Below are 19178 nucleotides of genomic sequence, written 5' to 3' on the forward strand. Positions count from 1 at the left end.
GCAGAAGGGGGCGGTCCCGGAGCCAGCCTCTGTGCACCAGGGGGAGTCCTGGGAGAGAGGGGCTTGGGGGCCCAAAGCGCTTTGTGGGGCCACGGTTCGGGCTCTGTGGAGCCAGACTGTGAAGGGGACCCCTGACTGGGCAAAGCCCCTCTAGGTGGGTTTTGGGGGCACAGCCTCCGCCCTCAGGCTGGAGCTGTCCCCAGCGAGTGGGCACCAGGGGAGCAGGGACCCCACCCACCCCCCACCCCCCGCATGGCACTCTCCCTGTCGGGCCATCAGAGCAGACGACCAGGTCTGCCCGCCTGGCCTGGACACCTTTGGAGCCTGCGGTGTGATGGGCCGGCCTGGCCTGGGGCTGCCCTGACCAGCATTTGGAGGCTGGTCCCCATAGGGCCTGCGTGGGTCCAGGAACCCAGGATGCCGCAGGTCTGGGGAGACAGTCGTGGCAGGAAACTGGGGGCCGGGCTGCACAGGGGGATCAAGGGAGGGACCCATCTGGCCCAGAGCCCTACGGCCCGGGCAGCTCCCATCTGCGTGGATGGTGGGCGGGCGGGCGGGGGGGCAGGCGGGCCAAGCACCAGCAGAGCCGCTCAGCGCGGGGCGGGGGGCAGGTTGGGACTGGGCGCGTCTGGAATGGGCTGTGGGAGGAAGGGAGCCCATGGGGACAGATGCCCTCCGCGCGACTATGTCCCCGAGGGGGGACTGCGTGGGATGTGCTGGGACTGTGGGTCACCCAGGAGGGGCGTGGGGACAGAGAGGAGGGCGACACGCTGACTTGCTGCCCCGTCCTTTCTGACAGGTGTCACCGTCCACGTCCCCTGTCCTTTCGGGCCGGGCACAGGCGCAGGCACAGATGTCCTTCCTCTGAGGGGACTACCTGCTGGCATTCCCCACCCCCGGCTCCAAATAGGGGCTCTCCTGGGGTCCCTGAGCCCCGCCTAGAGGTCAGCACTGGCATTCCTGGCAGCCCCGAAGGTCCCGGACCCCACTGTGGGCCCCAGCTCCCGGAGGGATGGAGAGCCAGCTCGGGGAGGGGGCCGGAGCCTGGGGCGGAGGGGAGGGACCAATCGGGGGACAGGCCTACCCAGGCCGGCAAGCAGGGGGCTGGGACAGGAGGGACTTGGGCTGCCTGGGAGGTTATGGAGCAGGTGACAGATATGGGACTGTCACTGAGGGGACCCCGGCCCAGGGAGGGAGGCTGGGGACGGTGGCAGCCATAGCTGTGGTCTCCTGGTTTCCCTTCCCAAGGGAGACCTCCCAACCCCACTCTTCAGCTGCAAACTGAGGTGAGGTGCCCCTTGAATGGGGTGACAACCAGGTGGCATTTTGAGCCCGTGGTGGGGCTGACTTGGGCTGAACGGGGCCTGCCCCACGGCCCCTGGGGGGGTTCCCTGGTGACCTGAGGTCAGAGACAGGGGCCACACTCCCCAGTCCGCTCCTGGGGCCGGCCAGGAAAGAGGGGCTGAAGGGGGATTCCTTGGCTTTGGGGGCAGCTGGGGGCTCCCCCCACAAGGGCTGCCCCACTGTGGGAAGACGAGGGGGCACTGGATGAAGAGGCCGGGGGAGGGTCCCACAGAGATGACGCTCTGATTGAGGACGGGCTGGCCTCGGCTGTGAGAAGGGGCTGCCCGGGCGGAAGGTGGTCCTGGCCGGGGTCTCAGGGCTCACGTGGAAGGAAAGATGCCAGCGCGCCGGCCGCCTGGCCCTTCCCACCCGAGGAACGAGCCCAGGGCCCCTGCCCAGGCCACAGGGCTGTGTTCCCCTGCCCGGGGGCCGGGAAGGAGCTAGAGTGTGGGTGGGGTCACCTTAGGACGGCCTGGCCTGGGGCTCGCGGCTCGAGAGCGCACTGCCCAGCCAGCTGCGGGCTCCCGGAAGCGGTGGCGGTGCCCCGTGTCCCCAGCACCAGCCCCTTGGGGCCTCACTCCCTCCCCACACCTCAGGGCCAGCCTGTGCCTTCTGGGGAGCCAGCCCCTCTGTGGGAGGGGGAAGCCGGCTCTGCCAGCAGGGGTCCCCTCCTCCGGGGAGGCTCCTCAGATGAGACCTGCCGCCAGAACCAGGAGGGGTGCCCTGTCCCGTGGCGCTCCAGCTTCCTCTTGGGGGGCCAGGTCTGCCAATAGCACCAGTCAAGAGGCAGTGGGAGCTAGGGCGGCCCGGGGAGGGGTCTTGGTTTGCACCCGGCTGAGTGAGGTCTGTGCCCCGGGGAGCTGCGGAGCTGAGGCTGGGCCCGGCGTCTCACCCTGAGAAAGGGGTCAGAGGGACCGAAGCCACAGCCCCACCTCCTGAGGTGACCTCCTATGTTTCCCTCCGCTCAGCCCCCATCCTCCTTGCCCCAGGGAGGGCAACATGTCCCCCCACCTCGAGTCCCCTCCAACTGCCTTCCACTGAGCTCCTTCCTGCTTAGAACCTTCCAGAGCCCCCAGGGTCCCCAGCTGCCCTGCCCTGGGTCTCCCAGAGACCTAACATCACCCCCAGGCTGCTGGGTGCTGCCCCACTCGTGCTGCCCGTTCTGGGAGTGACTGCAAAGGGGAGGGTCAGGAGGGGCTGCGCTCCCGCCCCGCCGGGGCAGAGCCGAGGGCTCTGCAGGGACACCGAGGCCCTGGGGCGGGGGTGAAGGCCCAGGCTGTCCCCACCCCTGCAGCTCTAACCTCTGTGAGGCGCCCAGCCTGGAGGAGGCGGGACGGAGACAGGAAGGGGCCAAGGGACTTGGACTCCAGGCCTTTCCCTGCGGCCGCGGCCGCTCTCTGCTCCCTGGTCACCCTGGAACCCTGGTGCCCCATGGCTGCCCCTCAGCTCCCTGAGGTGTGACTCATCCCCTGGGCTCTCCCCAGCCTGGGTCCCTCCTCACCTGCAGTCCATCCTGACCATCTCCCCAGGAGCTCCCATGCCCCCCACGCTCTGCTGGCCCAAGCTCAACTTGGGACCTCCCCGCAATCCACCCACCCCCGGAACCCCCCTTCCCTCCTGGGAGGCTGCTGCCCCTTTGCCCACACCACCTTCCTGGCTGGTAGCTCCCCCTCCCAGCCCACTTGTGCCCCACAAGGGACTCAGAGACCCTCCTGTCCATCTCCCCACGGCTGTCCCTCTCTGGCCATGACTGCACTGAGCACTCTGGCCACCGGCCTCCATGGCTCTGCTCTCACTGTACCCTCTCCCTGGCCCACGAACCCCAGCTCATCTTTCAGACCCAAGTTCAAGGTCGCCTCCTGGGCTCTCCGGGGCAATGGGGTTGGGCTGCCCAGGGCGCTGTCTCCCTGGCCCGCTGACTGTCTGTGCCGTCGAGGAAAGGGGTCATCTCTCCCCATGCACAGCAGGACACAGGCGCACCCAGAAAGGTGCTGCTGGACGAAGGATGGCCTGGAGTGTGGGCTGGACCCGCTCCAGTGCAGGTGGGTGGGGCATGGGGGAGCGAGGTTCCCGGCACCTCCCCGGTCCACAGCCCTGTGCCTCCTCCTTCCCCCTCCTGCCAGCTCATCTCCTCCAGCCCCCTGCTGCCTCCCCCACTGCCCACGTGCCCCTTTGGCGCTGCCTCTGTACTCCGGGCTCACCCCCACAGGTGCACCCTTGTGCCTCTCTGCAAGGCCGAGTGGCAGCCGGTGCCCAGGCCATGCCACACCCACAGAACCCTCCCACACAGCCTGGGGCGGGACCCTGCCTTGCATGAGCCGTGGGGGGCACCCTCGTGGTAGCCCAGCCACCACTGCCTTCCCCTGAACTCCCTGACAGGGCCACTGACCTCTGCCCTTGGGGGACCTGCTCTCTGGTAGTTGGGGATCCCCGGAAGCCAACTCTAAGAAGGCCTCTCCGTGGGCTCCTTCTCCCCCACACTGTGCCTCCCCTCGTGGGCTCCGTGGTCACTTGGGGGACCAGTCGCTCTGCAAGTGTCCACCCCGGGGGACAGTGGGGAGGCAGGGCATGGAGGGGACAGAGACCTTGGTGGTCTGCGGGGAGACCTGTGTTCCCTGCTCCTGGCGGGGTGCCTGGTCCCACTCCCCAGGCCTCTCGGGCAGCTCTCACCCACTGTGTCCAGGTCCCCTGCGGCCAAGAGGGTCCCCTGCAAGCCTAAAAGAAGAATTCTCCTGAGGAAGGTGCCCTGCCTGGCCCCCAAGCCCAGCCCCCGAGCTCTCCCCATGACTCTGAGCCCCCGGCTTTGGGCACCAGAGACAGGCGGGTGCCCCAGAAGCCGCCTGCAGGGGGCAGAGTCAAGCAGGGACGGAGCCCACCGGGGCCGGGGGAGGAAGGAGGCAGGACAGCTGACGGCGGAGGGGCCAGGCCGGCTCAGACCCTACCCCCCAGGCCTGCCGGGGGGACCACGAGGGGGTGCTGCAGAGGGAGGAGAGGGGGGGCTGGCGCCTCGAGTCGGGGCTGGGAGACAGCGGACATGTCCCGCAGGGGCAGCCCCTGGGCTGGGGGTCCCCCCGACCCAGGATGGGGAGCTCTGAGCCTTCCTGGGGCCCGTTGGGGTCTGCCCACGCCGCTGCTCCGGGTGGAGCGAGGCCCCGTGGCGGACCCCGATGCAGGACCGCACTCCACGGCCCCCGGGGCTGAACCGATGGCCGCATGAGAGCCAGAACAGACACAGGAAACAGCCTAATTGCGTTTGCTAAGGAACACCAAATCCCTTACAGCTGCGCTCGGGCCGAGCCAGGGGCCACGGGGTGGGGGTGGGGGGCGGCCATCGCCGGTGTCCTGACAGCTCCGCGGAGCCTGCCAAGGGGTCTGGGCTGCTGGCCGGGGAAGGGGGGCGCCTTTCCCAGGCCAGAGGCCCCCACCCCACCCCAGGAGAGCCGCCCCCTCTCAGTTCCCAGAACGGAGCCCAGCTGTGGAACAGTGAGGGGTGAGCTCACAGGAGGGGCCGGGACAGGCTGCGTGACTCACATCCTGGGGCTGGCGGGAGGGAGGAGGAGAGGAGGGAGGGCTCCCTGCCCTCAGGCCAGCGGGTCTCCCAGCGTGGGGCTTTGGGGAGACAGCAGAAGACCCTGCCCCGCACCCCTTCTCTGCTCCCCCCCAAAGCTCCTGCCTGTGGGAGCTCGGGGGCCGCACGCCAATGGCAGGTCGTGAACGGTGACCCTGGGAGGGGCCGCCTCCCCGGGGATGCTGCTCTCGGTCTCCCTCCTGGGCCACTGTCAAGGCGAAGGCAGGGGTGGTGGGAGGGGGGCCTGGGCCTGCCCACTCGCCTCTCACCTCGTTCCCACTCCCGCGTCTGCGTGTGCAGAGGGACGCCCGCCTGCGTGCCGGGGAGTGTTGGGGGCCACGTACGGAGGGCGGGCGTGGGTGCCGACGTTGGCCTGAGGGGAGCTAGAGCCCACAGAGGGACTCTGTGTGCGTGTGCGTGCGTGTGTGTGCACGCGTGTGTCTGTGTGTGCAAGGGAGGCCCAGCCAGGGACTGCGTGTCCGTGCATGGGGCTCTGCCGAGTGTGGGGCCGCATGGGGCTCTCGTGGCCGGGACCCGTCACCGTATGGGAAGACCCCGGGGGCTCAGCCCCTGTCTGCGTCAGGAGTGACGGGACACATTGTGGGTTTTGCACTCAGATCTTGGTGGGAGGGTCTGGAGAGCAGGAGCGATGGCCATGTTGGGGAGAGGCCCCACGGGGCTTCCAGACAGCAGGCCTGAGGGGGACCTGAGGCTCAGCTCCGGCCTCGGGCCACCCACGCCCCACCTGAGCCCACGGTTGCGCACCCGTGCACCGTCCACTGGCCGGGACACGACGACGTCCCAACACAAACGCGCCCACAGGCGTGCGCACCTGGGACGTGGGAGCGAGGGGGACAAGATGGCCAGTCCCAACAGGAAAGGCCGGGAATTCCTCCTGGGGTGTCCCCAGGGGCCGCCCCACAAGAAGGTTGGGGGGCCCGCGCTCCGCCCCACAGCTGGGATCCAGCACCGACTCCCACGGCACCCACGGGCTCCCACCCTCCATGAGGAGGGCCTGTGGGTGTGAATGGCGGGGAAGGACCCCGGAGCCCAGGTCCCCAACAGCCTGAGAGCTCTCCAGGTTCTACCTCCCCAGAAAACATGGCCCTGCAGCTTCCGAGCAGGATGGGAGCCGGGTACAGGGCAGGAAGGGCTCCCTGGGGCCCTGGGGCCGGGGTCGATGACACCGCGGAGGAGTGAGGGTAGGCGGACGGGATGCTGAGGTCTGAGCACGGCTGAGGTCCCCGGGGGCTGCCACGGGGGGAGGGGGCCCAGAGCGGGGGCTGCACAGGAGCCTGGCTTTTGTCTAGGAGGCTCTGGGAGGACTGAAGGGAGATTAGATCACGGCCAGCAGGGTTGCCGAGACCACGGAGCCGGCCATCCTGGCCAAGGGTGGAGGCCCAGAAGGAGAGGGCTGCGGGGTCAGGCAGCGGACACCAGCAGGAAGGGACGGAGACCCCGGCCTGGGGCAGTGGGACCCCTGCAGAAGCAGAGACCAGGACTCCCCTCCCGGGGTCCAGGGGAGTTGGGGGAGGCAGGGCCATGTCAGTGGCCAAGGACTGGGTTGTCTGCCCTCCCCCCTCTCGACACCAATAGTCTGAGACCTACTGGGCCAGGGTCAGGGGAAACAGGCCGTGGGCCCCTGGTCCCAGGCCCACCTTGTGAGGGACCCTGAGAAGCTCTGGGGTCAATGTGCACTGAGCGAGGGGCTCTGCAGGGGGCCTCAGTTCCTCGTCGGTGAAACAGCTCAGAGAGGGGTCAGGCTTGGGCTGGACACAGCCTCTTCTGCAGGTCTGGGCCCTCTTGGGGGGCCACCTTCTTCCAACACACCGGGTCCCTGGGGAGCAGGAGGGAGCACCCCAGCTGGGGGGGCGTCGGCTTGGGAGGCAGCTGGGCCAGACCCCAGCCCAGCCCGGCCGTACCTGATGGGCTGCGGCCGGACCCCCAGATCAGGGAGGCCCCTGACACCTCCCGCCGCCTCTTCCCACGCCCTCTATGGCCTGGCTCTGGGTGGGCCAAGGGAGCCCAGCTGGTGGAGCGGAACCAGGGTTGCTGCAGGCCTGGCCGGACCCCGGAACCCCTCCGTCCCCAGGCCCGGAGAGCCCTGGGAGCTCCCCCCGGGCCCCGAGGGCACCTCGGTGACCGACTCCCGTGACCTCCGCTCTATGCACAAGGAAACCGAGGCCGGGACAGGAGGGCTGCTGGGACTGTAGCGGCGGGGCACAGGCTGTGGTATGACCGTCTCTCGGTGTCCCCCAGGCTCACCACTCAGTGGAGCGTGGAAGACGAGGAAGAGGCCGCCCGGGAACGGCGCCGTCGGGAGAGGGACAGCAAGCTGCGGGCCGAGGACGAGGACGGGGGCAGCCGGGCCCCCCAGCTGCCCGAGCAGGAGACCCTGTAAGCTGCTTGCCCGGCCCGGCCCCGTACCCCCGGGCAGAGGGGCGTGCCGGCAGTCGGGCCCCGGGCGAGGGGTCCCAGAGCAGGAGAGACCACGCAGGAGCTCAGCCCAGCAGCAGGGGCAGGAGTGGGGAGAGTTCCCCGGGGGGGGGGGTCCCCGCAGCCCCCGGCGCCAGCAGAGCCTGCTGGCTGGCCGGCCGGATGGACTCACGTGCGGCCACCCCTCCCAGCCAGCCTCCCAGAGCGCTGACTCAGGCTCTGGCCGCCCCGCGCCGTCCTGGCCCCTGCTTGGACCGACACTGACCCCAGCTGCGCGGCCCTGGCCCCGGAGCCCCCCGCCCAAGCTCCCCGCTGCCGGTGACTCATGGAGGCCACGTCCAACTTGGCGGGCCGCAGGCCGGCTCGTTTCCTCCCTGGGCCCAGGAGGCCTCCGCGGCCGGGCTGGGCTGTTTTTACAATAATGCCCCCCTTCCTCCCGCCGCTGTTTTGTTCCGTTTTCTCCGAGTCAGCAGCTCCGGGCAGGGTGGGGTGCCGCGGCGGTCATGGCCCCTCCGGCCGGGGCCTCGGTCTGGATGGCAGGGACTGGGGGTGGAGGGGGAGCCCACTAGCACACGATCCCACGCCTGCCTTGGGTGGACGGGGTGCACGGGCTTCCTGGGGAAGGGGCATGGCACCAGAGCCCTGGGGGCACAGCTGAGGGGGCAGAGGGAGACAGCCCCACACACGAGGACCCTAGGGTGACAGAGGGGGTACGGCTCAGCAATCAGGGGTCCTAAACTGTTGGGGGAGCACAGCCCAGCTCCTGGGGAGCCTTAGACTGATGAGGGAGCCATAACTCATCTCTTGAGAGACCCTAGACTGAGGGGGGAGACATAGTCCAGCTCTCAGGGGACCCTAAATCGATGGGGGAGTCACAGCCCAGTTCTCAGAAGGCCCTAGATTTTGGGGGGAGCACAGCCCAGCTCTTGGGGAACCCTGAACTGGTGGAGGAAGCATAGGCCAGCTCTCAGGGGACCCTAGACTGATGGGGGAGGCATAGTCCGTTCTCAGAAGACCCTAGACTGATGGAGGAAGTATAGCCCAGCTCTTAGGGTGCCTTAGACTGATGGTAGAGGCATAGCTCAGCTCTTGGGGGACCCTAGACTGATGGGAGAGGCATGACCAGCTCTTGAGAGGCCCTGGACTGATGGGGGAGGCACAACCCAGCTATCAAGAGACCTCAGACTGATGGGGGAGTCCCAATCCAGCTCTCAAGGGACTCTAGACTGATAGGGGAGGCATAGCCCAGTTCTCAGAAGGCCCTAGACTGATGTAGGAGGCGTAGCCCAGCTCTCAGGGAACTCTAGACTGATGGTAGAGGCATAGCCCAGCTCTTGGGGAGCCCTGGACAATGGGGGAGGCACAACCCAGCTCTCAGGGGACCCTAGACTGATGGAGGAGTCACATCCCAACTCTCAAGAGACCCTAGACCAATGGGAGAGGCATAGCTCAGTTCTCAGAAGGCCCTAAACTAATGGTAGAGGCACACCCCAGCTCTCAGAGGACATTAGACTGATGGGGAAGGCAGAGCCCAGCTCTCAGGGGATGCTTGACTGATGAAGGAGGCATAGCTCAGTCTTCAGAGGCCCTAGACAGATGGGGGGATATGCCCCAGCTCTGGGGGAGCACTGAACTGATGGAGGAAGCAGAGCCCATCTCTCAGGGGACCCTAGACTAATGGGAGAGGCATAGCCCAGGTCTCAAGAGAACCTAGACTGATGGAGGAGGCATAGCCCAGTCCTCAGAGGCTCTAGACAGATGGGAGAGGCACAGCCCAGCTCTCAGGGAACCCTAGACTGATGGAGGAAGCATAGCCCATCTCTCGGGGAACCCTGGACTGATGGGGGAGGCACAGTCCAACACTCAAGAGACTCTAGACTGATGGGGGAGGCATAGCTCAGTTCTCAGAAGGCCCTAGACTGATGGTAGAGGCACAGCGCTGCTCTGACAGGACCCTAGACTGATGGGGGAGGCACAGCCCAGCTCTTGGGGAGCCCTGAACTGATGGAAGAAACATAGCCCAGCTCTCAGGGGACCCTAGAGTGATGGAGGAGGCATAACCCAGTCCTCAGAGGCCCTAGACAGATGGGAGAGACACAGCCCAGGCTTAACAGACCCTAGACTGATGGGAGAAACATAGCCCAGCTTTCACGGCACTCTAGACTGGTGGGGGAGGCACAGCCCAGCTCTTTGGGAACCTTAGACTCATGAAAGAGGTAGAGCCTGTTCTGGGGGGGGGCCCGGCTTAATAGGGTGAGACACAACTTTGGCCTCAGGCAGCTCCAGACTCTGAGGGAGACACAGTCCTGCCCTCAGGGACTCTCTGACCATGGGGAGGCTCGGCCCAGCCGTGGGGTGCTGCCCCGGCAGACAGGGCCTCCCACCCCTGGAGCCGGGGTCTGAGGAAGGGAGGAGGAATGTGGGTAGTATGTCTGTGGCCCCTGGTGGCCCGGCTCTGAGTTGGGTGGGGGGGACACCCCGTGCCTCTCTTTCAGCCTCAGCCTGAAGCCCGTAGAGGCTCCGGAACCGGATGAGGATGAGGGTTTCGGCGACTGGTCCCAGAAGCCTGAACAGCAGCAGCAGCACTGGGGGGCTGGGGAGGCCCCTTGGGGCGAGAGTCCGGAGGGCCAGCAGGAGGAGGAGGACAGGCAAGTGGGAGTCAGCGTCTGGAGGCAAGGCTGCCGGACAGGGGCTCTCTCCGAGCCCTGACCCGCGCGCCTGAGAACCGGCACGGGCCCCGCAAAGCGGCCTGGAGCCGCGGCAGGGGGAAGGGAGGAAGAGAGCCAGACGGCGGGGCGGCGGGCCGAGGGGCTGCGGGGAGGGCTGGGGAGGAAATCTCATTCCTGGGCTCCCCAGGGCCCCTGGGCCCCGTCCAGACCAGCTGCAGCCCCGGCCGGGGTGTTGCCACATCAGCACACATCTGCGGCCCGCTGACGTAATGGAGGCCCTGCGCCCCTGCCGCCCGCCCGCCCCTTCCTCCCTCGGGGCTGGCTGATCTCCATTCCCACGGAGGGGAGCAGGTATTTCCAGATGTGCGGGCCTGTGAGCCGGCCTGGAGGGACAAGCTTTCCAGATGTGCAGACGTGTTTGCTGGTCTGAACGGGGCAGGCGGGGCCGGGGGCCGAGGCGCCCCCGGGGCCCAGGGATGGGATGGGGGGCTGCCCCCGGAGCCTCACCCCCGCCTCAGTTCAGGGGTCTGAGTGCGCCCACACCGTGCTCTGGACAGGGTGCAAGCTCTGCTCAGGGACTTCAGGCTTGGGGGGCAGGGTCCCCCCCGGTAACTTGAGGGTCACCAGACCCACGTCACTCCCTCTCCGGGTCACCTCCCGGCCCTTCACGGCCCCTCAGGGGGCTCGAGCTCTAGCTAAGACCCCTCCAGTGGTCCCACCACCCTTTCTTCACCCTATAAGCAAGTTCCCACGCCCCGGGAGCCAGCTGCCTTGCCGGGGCCCTGGTCCTGGCCGGCCCCTGCCTACCAGCACCCCCTCTGGGCCTCAGTTTCCCCCATCTGCCTTTGGGAGTCAGTGCACACTCTGCATTTCTAGGATGGGTCTGGGGTCAGCAAGGCTGGCCTATACACGGGTGTCTGGTGGCTCAGCCCCGCCAGCTCCCTCCTCTCTCCCCACGGCCACAGGCCGCCGCAGCCGTTCCCAACAGCAGGGGGCACTTTGGCTCTTCGGTCGAACCCTCGTGCTCCCAAGCAGGCCTCTTCCCGCCCCACACCTGCCTAGTCCCCGCACCCACCGCCGCTGAATGGGCCCTCTGTGTGCCTGCCACTGGCTGGGACCGACCCACCTTGGGCGGTGGGTCTGGGTGGCACCGGCACCAAGGAGCGTGAAATCATGGAAAATTCAAGGATTTCCCATCTTACCCGGGTTCAGTCCTGCTCAAATGCAGAGCCACGCTGGCTGCCAGCAGGCATGGCCAGTGCAGGCAGCCCCTCTCCTCAGGGGCATGATCCTTGCTGTGGCCTCTACACTCACCTTGTCCTCCCGCTGAGCAGCCCCCAAACCACCCACAGACTCTGCCCCCATCCTTGGTCTCCTTGCCCCCCTCCCAGAGCAGGGCAGGAGCAAGTGGCGGCCGAGTCCGGCCGGATGGACACAGACAAGCACGACCTGGGCTGGGTCCTACCTGGAAAGCCTGGAGACTGGGTCTAGCCTCAGAGTGTGGGTGGCCCCCAGTCAGAGAAAGCAGGGTCGGGGGCTGGCTCTGAGGTCCTTGGACCCCTTTCCCCAGTGAGGCCGGGGTCAGGATTCCTCGGCACTCAACCGGTCCGACTGCCCTCATCTTTCAGATGAGAAACTGAGGTTTGGAAACAGGAGGGGCCTTGAGGCAACGGAATGACCTTCCCTGGGATGACCATCGTCTTCCTCCCCAGGCCCCACCGGCGCACCTGCGGGAGCCAGGACGGGGATGAGCGGAGCCCGGCCAGCGTTTGCCCAGAGGAGCTGCGTCTGAGCCCCAGCTCAGAGCTCCAGGCGGGGCCGGGAGCGGAGGAGACCCAGGCCAGGAGCCCGGAGGGGACCATCCAGGGCAGCCCGGGGCCAGGAGACGCTGGAGAGACAGAAGAGCAGGTGGTGGTTCCACTCGGGGTGGGCACGTTCCGAGCCCGGGCGGGGTCTCTGCTGACTGCGTGTTCTGCGAGCCTTGCTGGTCTGGCTTCAAGGAGGACCCGCCCCCACCCCCAGACTCTAGCGCCCACATTCTGGGAGGGTGGAGGGCCTTGCTGACCCTGGGATCAAGTGAGAACTGCAGAGAATTCGAGAACCAGAGCGTGTCAGGGCTGGAACGGGCCTGAGGCCCAGGGAGGGGAAAATGTTTGCTCCAACAAGTCCTGGATGGGGCAGGAGGGGTGCAAAGGGGGTGCGCTCATCATATAACCTCAGATGCTCTCTTTCTAGCACCAGAAAAGCCAGCAGCCCAGGACACCCAGCCCCCTGGTCTTGGAGGGCGCTACCGAACAGGGCTCACCTCCCCTGAGCCCCAGCACCAAAGTAGGTCAAGGCCCAGAGCCTGCTGCCTTCTCTTTCCCAGAATCACGACCAAATGGCAGCCCCAGAGAGGCAGCCACACGTCACCTCCAGGAATAGGGAGCACGTCCTGCCCTTCCTCTGCTATCCCCCCAAGCCCAGCACTCAGCCCAGCCCTGAGAAATGAATCAGTAGAAAGCTGGACGGGTGAACAGGAGCCACGGGGGCAATGGGGGGGGGTGGGGGGGTGGCTGAAGGCTCACACCTCTGCTTGCTCTCTCCAGCTCATCGACAGAACCGAGTCCCTGAACCGCTCCATCGAGAAGAGGTGTGTCTGCTGTTTTCCAGACTAGGACTCGGGGTTCCCCAAGAGAGGGTTGAAGAGAGGGGTCTGGGGGCCAGAGATCCAGGGGCCTGAGGGGTGGGCTGCCCAAGCCAAGTGAGGGAGCATGGGGCGTGACCCTCCTCCCACCCTCCAGTAACAGTGTGAAGAAGTCCCAGCCAGCCCTGCCCATCTCCAAGATCGACGAGCGGCTGGAGCAGTACACTCAGGCCGTCGAGGTATGCTTAGGCCTCTTCTGCTGGGTCCCTCCTCCACCCACGCACCCACCGTGCCATCCGACCGAGACCCCTCTGTCCAGGACCTCTCAGTCCAACCAGGACCCCTCCATCCGGTCGCGAGCCCTTCGTCCAACCAACGCGTCTCCTTTCAACCGACGCCGCTCGTCTATGAGCCGGTGCTCCTGCATCCAACCCGCACCCTCCCGTGCAAACGCCACCCCCCATCCAGCCGCCACTCATTCCAGCCTACACCCCTCCATCCAGGCGACACCCACTCGTCTAACCTAGATTCTTTTTAAAAAAAGATTTCATTGATTTATTTGGGGGAGAGAGAGCGAATGAGGGAGTGGATGAGCGGAGGGAGGGGCAGAGGGAGGGGCAGAGGCAGACCCCCGACTGGGCAGGGACTCAGCGGCTGAACCCAGGACTCTGAGACCGTGACCCGGGCTGAAGGCAGACGCTTAACTGACTGAGCCACCCAGGCGCCCCTAACCTGTATTCTCATGTCCAACAATGCCCCCTCCCTCCAGCCACCGCTTACCCCAGGCCACACCCCCCTGCAACCCCCACCCCCCACCGTGGCAATATTCTTCTCTCCAACCCACACCCCTCCGTCCGACCCTGGCTCCTCCGGCCCGGCGTCGCGAGCAGCGTGGCAGCACCCTATCTGTCCCTGCCCCACCGTGTCCCCTGTGCTCTTCGGACTAAGAGGCCGTGTCCCAAGGACGCCGAGCGGAGGACTGTGCGTTTCTCGTCCCAGCTCTGCTCCAGCCCTTTGCCGGGGAGGCGCTCCTGGGCAGATGCAAAGACGTGGAGGAAACCGTCCGTACGTCGGACGGTCTCACACTGGCCTCACTGACGTGTCTCCTGTAGCGGCTCACTAAAGCAGGCGCCTTCTCCCCTGCAGACTGCCGGCCGGGCCTCCAAGCCAACGCGCCAGCCCTCCATCGAGCTGCCCAGCATGGCCGTGGCGAGCACCAAGAGCCGGTGGGAGACGGGAGAAGTGCAGGCTCAGTCCACGGCCAAGGCCCCCTCCTGCAAGGTAGGACTCATCCCGGGGCGAGGCCCGCCCCTCGGCGAGGCGAGTATGAGACCATCCAGGCACTGGGACATTTGAGGGGTGGCCACCACCGGGCTGGCCCCAGAGTAGAAGGTCATGCGGGACACCGGGTCTGCCCAGGGCAGGTGGACGGTACCATCTTCCCTTTCCTACCTCCTGCCCCGGGGCTCTCATAGGGAGGCAGGTGGGCAGGCCTAGGCCCCAGTCTGGCAAGGCCAGGCAGGAGAGAGAGTTCTCCGTAGTGTAGGGTCTGCACCTGTGACATGCCCTTCCTGTGCCCCCAGGATATTGTAGCTGGAGACATGAGCAAGAAGAGCCTCTGGGAGCAGAAAGGAGGCTCCAAGGCGCCATCAACAATGAAGGTAGGGTTGACAGAGGGACGGCAGGTCCAGCAGTCGAGAGCAAAGAGGGCCGTCCTCGGTACACCTGGAGGGACCCCCAGAGGCAACATCGTGGCCCTTCTGCGGCTCTCACCTTTGCTCCTGGCCTCCTTCCCCAGCAGAGCACCCCATCTGGAAAGAGGTACAAGTTCGTGGCCACCGGACATGGGAAGTATGAGAAGGTGCTCATGGACGAGGGCTCGGGGCCCTAGGCGGCCCTTCCTGGTAAGTCCAGGGCGGTGGCCCGAGCACGAAGCGTCGTATTGTGGGAACATGGTGGCGTGGACAGGGCCCGCTTGTTACAAGCTGCCAGGGCAGCCTCAGAGCTCCCCGGAACCCGGGCGTGGCTCCGTCTGCCCGCCGTGCAGACTCCCCGAACCAAGCCGCATCTTACACTGAACGCAGATGCTGCTCTCCCGCGGCCAGCTTCAGCCTTTTCCAGCTCTGCGCCACGGGGGAGCTCGGCCCTCCTTCCGGGAGGCCGGCGAGCTCGTCCTGGCCACTGCAGAGGAAACAGACGGGAGCGTCCTGGGAGCTCGGGTCTGGGTCTTCAAGGGGCCAGAACCTTGGTCTCACTCCCCTGGTGGGGGTCCACTCCAGTGTCCACTCCCCTGCCCATCCCCTGGTGAAGAAACTCGGCCCATTGCCACAGTGAGACACACTTTATTAGTGGCCCGGGTCTCGGGGTCCACGGACAGCTCCCATTCACCTCGGGTGACACGGCGGGCCGCCTACTGGCTGCTGGTTCCCTTCCTGTGTCCTGCTCTCAGTCACCTCCATGACCCCCTCCCATCACTGCGGACCCCATCAGGGCCCTGACCCTCGCCCTGGCTGCACGCTGGGGCCCAAAAGCTGCCGGAGGCCTGGGGTCTCCTTCACTGTGTCACCCACCGCGCGGGGGTGTTCTCCTGCCCCAGGACGGAGGGCAGCCTCCTCACCTGGCCAGCGAAGCTAGCTCCTGACTGATGGTGAGACCGTCCCCTACCTCCCAGCAGTGAGCCCCGCTCATGCTTTGGCCCCTCGGTGAGGGAATCCGAGGTGGGCACCAGAAGGGACAAGGCCTGGGGTCCGGCTCCCTGAAATGTGGAGCCTCTGCCTCAGCTCCTGGTGCCCACCTACGGCTGACTCCCCCGACCGGTCCCACTCTGCACAGCAAATGTCAATCTGTCCCCAGACTTTCACGGCGGGCGAGGGGTGGGGGTGCCGCAGAGCGAGCCCCAGAATCCTCCCCGCCTTGACGAGCCTCAGAGATCACGTCAGGCTCAGAGACCCTCCCTGCCTGCCTGCAGCCCCTCGGGACCCCGGACGCACCCCTGCCCCTCTTTGCCCCAGGGCCCAAGCCTAGGGCCGGCCATGCGGGTCGACCCCCCCACCCCCCGCTTTCCTTTCCCCCGTCAGCCCCCACACTCTACCCCCACACGGACCCCTCCACCCTCACCCCACCTGCCCCCAGCCTCATCGCCCTTCTGCTGCCCTCCTTCAGGCCGCCACCCGCCTGCCCTGCCCCCTCCTGGCTGCCCAGCGTCCGTCTGGCCCCAGCGTCCTCTTCAGTGGCCGCGGCCTTCCCCCGGACCCCCGTCCCTCTTCAGTCCGCACCATGGTCCTGGGCCCTGGGGCCACCCGGGCCATTCACTGGAGCCTCCAGCCGGCCGCCGTCCGGTTGAAGTTCTTGGGCTTGGGGCTCGGGTCCAGGACGGGGCGGACGGTGGGAGGGGGCCGGGGGGCCGCCTCCTGCAGCTTCCGGGCGTTGAACCGCGGCCTGCACAGGAAGGGCAGGCGGCCCAGGCCAGCCGGGGCACCAGCCCTGTTCTCGGGCCCAGCGGGGCCGCTTTGGGTCTTGGCCACCGACATACGATACAGCACCGCGTCCCACATCCTGGAGGCCCGGGAGGCCAGGGGCCGGGACGCTGGGCCCACGGGGGCTGTCACCGCCTGCTCCCCGCGCTCCGGGCTCTGCTCCGGCCCCGGCAACGGGGGCGCTTCCGCCCCCTCCACCAGCTGCTTCTTGAGGCGCATCCAGCCACTGAGCTGGGGCTTGGGAGCCACCCTGGGGACAGGGCTCGGGTGCGGGCCTGACAGTGGGGCGGGGGGTGAGGCCCCAGGGGGTCTGGAGCCCAGCTCAGCCTCAGCCGCAGGCCCGGATGCGGGGAGCCCCTCCAAGGGCTCCACAGCAGGGCCCTCGGGGGCGGGCTCGTGAGGCGAGGGTCCCCGGGAGCAGGAGGTAGGGGCAACGGGCAGCACAACCCGAGTGCTGGCCTCTCTGGGCCCCGAGACCTCAGAGCCTGGAGGCGGCCCGGGTGCGGGGGGCGCCTCAGGCCAGGGGCTGGCAGCCTGGGCCTCAGTGGGCAGTGGGCGGATGTGGGCCACGGGAACCAGGGGCTGGGCCCCGGGAGGGCACGGGGCTGTGTCTTGGTTCTGCCCCCCAGGCCCCCCATCTGGGGCCGTCTGCCAGGGCTCAGGGGTCCCGGCCTGTGGGGATGGCACTAGCTGGATGTGCAAGTGGCTGACATGGGTGACGCCTGCCGCGGGGGCCGAGACCTGTGTGAGGCCGCTGGGGGGCCGGGCGGGGGCCGGAGCTGGGGTCGCAAGCCGGGGCCCTGTGGCCTTGGAGTGCGCGGCCAGGCTCCTGCGCTGGGTGAAGCTGGAGGGGAACGGGCATTTCTGCAGAGGTGACGCCACGTGGCGGATGACGGAGCTGCGGGCGGAGCGTGGCAGGGCAGCCACGGGGCGCGAGGCCTCTGCGGGAGGTGGGGCCTCCGGGGAGCACGGGGCCGTGGGCTCCTGGTCGTGGCTGGCCTCGCTCACGGGGGACAGGGAGGTGCGGAAAGCCCCCAGTGGCACAGGAGGCCCGGCCCCCGTCATCTTCTTCCGGGCGGCCTTCCTCAGAAGTTTCTGCAGACGCACGTTGTCCTTCCCCGGCTTGGGCAGCAGGGGCGGCGGGGGTCCAGAGGGCCCCTGGGGGCACAGGCCAGCCACGATGAGCATCGTCGCGCCCTGGGGAGGCGAGAGACAGCCATCAGGCTAGCCCTCCTCACGGCCAGCACCCCTCCTGCAAGGGGCACGTGGCTCCCCCATTCTGTGGGAGGCCCGGAGGTCCAGGGGTCCCCGCCTGACCGTCGGGGGCTCTGCTTTCCGACCACTTGGCACCCACTGGGGGCGTCCCTAGCAAATCCGTCTGCGTCAGCGACTCTGTGGGGCGGCTGCACCTCACGCTGACTTAGAAGGCCGCCCACAGAGGCCTGGGGCCCTTGGCGGGTGACAGACGAGGATGCCCCCCGGTGCACAGCCTGGGCCGTGGGGCCCACGGGAACGCTCCAAGGGGAGGCACGTGCTGGGCCGGCGGCCGGCCAGGGCACGAAGAGCGCCCGCCCGCAGACGCGTGAGGGGCGCCGCGCCGTCGCCGGTCAGACCACAGGCTCGTCCACTGCGAGCCAGCGGCGAGGGCGGCGGCCAGAGGCTGCATCATCAGAGGTAGATTGGCCGGGAGGTGGGAGCAGTTTTCGCTGAGCTACGCTAAATGGGATATTCCCGCAGACATCCTGGCTGGGGTGGTCCTGGCCAAGCCGCCCGCCCTGGTTTCTGGGCGCCACGTGCTTGCAAGGACGTTGACAAATGGCGTCTGGGCCAAGCCAGAGGCCGGCCGGTTTGTGGGAGGAAGGAGGCCTGGGGCCGCCGCCCTGTGGGGGCCGGCTCTGTCAGGCAAGAGCGGATCTGCCTGGGGCTCACTCTTGGCTGCGCCTGCTTCTGGGGGCCCAGGACCCCAGGAACCGCGGGAACGCCGGGTTCCGCTCTGGGGCTGCGCGGCCAGCGGGCGAGCAGGCAATGGGCAGAAACCCCTCCACCCTGAGTCCCACAGAGGCTCGGGGTCCTGGGGCCCAGCGTCGGGGAAGCAAGCTTCCCAGGTGGGAGCAGACACAGCATTTCGGCAGCTGGAACGGGGAGCCTGCCCCTGGGGGGGGCGGGCGTAGGCAGGGCCTAGGTGGCCATCGGAGCCAGGCTGGCGGCACGGAGGGCAGGGCAGGTAGCCCCTCCCTAGACCGCAGCCTCATGCTCCCACACACCCCTGCGTTTCAGCTCTCCTGAGACTACAGGTACCTCTTGGCAGCAACCTCCACGCTCGGGGTGGGCGGGGGGGGGGGGGTCCAGCCCGAAGCCCACCCCGGCCCTGCCGCGAGAGCTGCTGCCATGGCCCACTTGGCCTGCCCACACCCCTCCGTCACCCACTATAATCACCACCTTTCTGCTCCTCGACCCCCTGACCTCTCTCCCCTCCCACTCTCTGACGCCACTCTGCCTCTCATGGCAGGGGCAGGAGAGGGACCGTCACTGGTGATTGACCAAGGAGCCACCCCTCACAGAGGCCAACGGTTCCCAAGGAAGGCCCAGGATGGGCAGAGAGAGGACACCTGCCGGGGGATCTCCAGGTCAAGAGACAGCACCTCCTGCACCACATTCTCAGGCCCCAGCCGGCCCCCAGCCCCTGCTTGCAGCCTCCTCCTCCTAGTGCAATAAAGCCCTCGTGTGTTCCAAATGCTCCTTCTGTGTTCACTAACTGGGGGAGGGACAAGGGAGTGGTGTCAGCCCAGTTGGAAAGCCCTCCCCACCCACCCTGGACGGTGGTAGCCCCCAGGCCTCTGGCCTCCAGGTTCAGACAGCCTGTCCTGTCCCATGGCCTTCTGCAGTGTTAACCTCTGGGATCCGAGGTGTATGGTGGCTTCGGTCCGGGCGCTCATGATGGCTGAGATCCGGTCCTCCTCTCCCAGAGCACCTGTGATGCTTCCCCCCTTGATTGGCCTGATTAAACTTTACTGCGCTTGAAACAGTGTGCATTTCTGGTCTTTGTCCCTAGACTGTGT

The 19178-nt window shown here is 67.4% G+C and overlaps 2 protein-coding genes across 9 annotated transcripts in view; one reads left to right on the forward strand and one right to left on the reverse strand.

Annotated features, from left to right (window-relative positions):
- Window positions 1–19147, forward strand: part of LSP1 (lymphocyte specific protein 1) — a 36657-nt gene extending 17510 nt beyond the window's left edge. For 3 of the 8 annotated variants that reach the window (XM_080815869.1, XM_080815875.1, XM_080815872.1), the window contains exons 2-11: window positions 7172–7309; window positions 9844–9996; window positions 11730–11925; window positions 12253–12345; window positions 12606–12649; window positions 12801–12882; window positions 13790–13924; window positions 14227–14304; window positions 14445–14547; window positions 18629–19139. In XM_080815869.1, coding sequence (XP_080671995.1) covers window positions 7172–7309; window positions 9844–9996; window positions 11730–11925; window positions 12253–12345; window positions 12606–12649; window positions 12801–12882; window positions 13790–13924; window positions 14227–14304; window positions 14445–14534 — 1009 coding nt within the window. In that variant the 3' untranslated portion in view covers window positions 14535–14547; window positions 18629–19139. Of the gene's footprint in view, window positions 1–7171; window positions 7310–9843; window positions 9997–11729; window positions 11926–12252; window positions 12346–12605; window positions 12650–12800; window positions 12883–13789; window positions 13925–14226; window positions 14305–14441; window positions 14548–18628 lie in introns of all 8 variants that reach the window. The other 5 variants (XM_080815868.1, XM_080815871.1, XM_080815870.1 and 2 more) reach the window with 3 other exon arrangements.
- PRR33 (proline rich 33) lies at window positions 15952–17307 on the reverse strand (the record flags this gene model as incomplete). Its single annotated transcript, XM_080817868.1, has 1 exon — window positions 15952–17307. One exon carries the CDS (start codon window positions 17305–17307, stop codon window positions 15952–15954), a length of 1356 nt encoding a protein of 451 aa, XP_080673994.1.
- Window positions 19148–19178: the final 31 nt, after the last annotated feature.

The sequence above is a fragment of the Martes martes genome (assembly GCF_963455335.1).
Source record: "Martes martes genome assembly, chromosome: 10".
NCBI lineage: Eukaryota > Metazoa > Chordata > Mammalia > Carnivora > Mustelidae > Martes > Martes martes.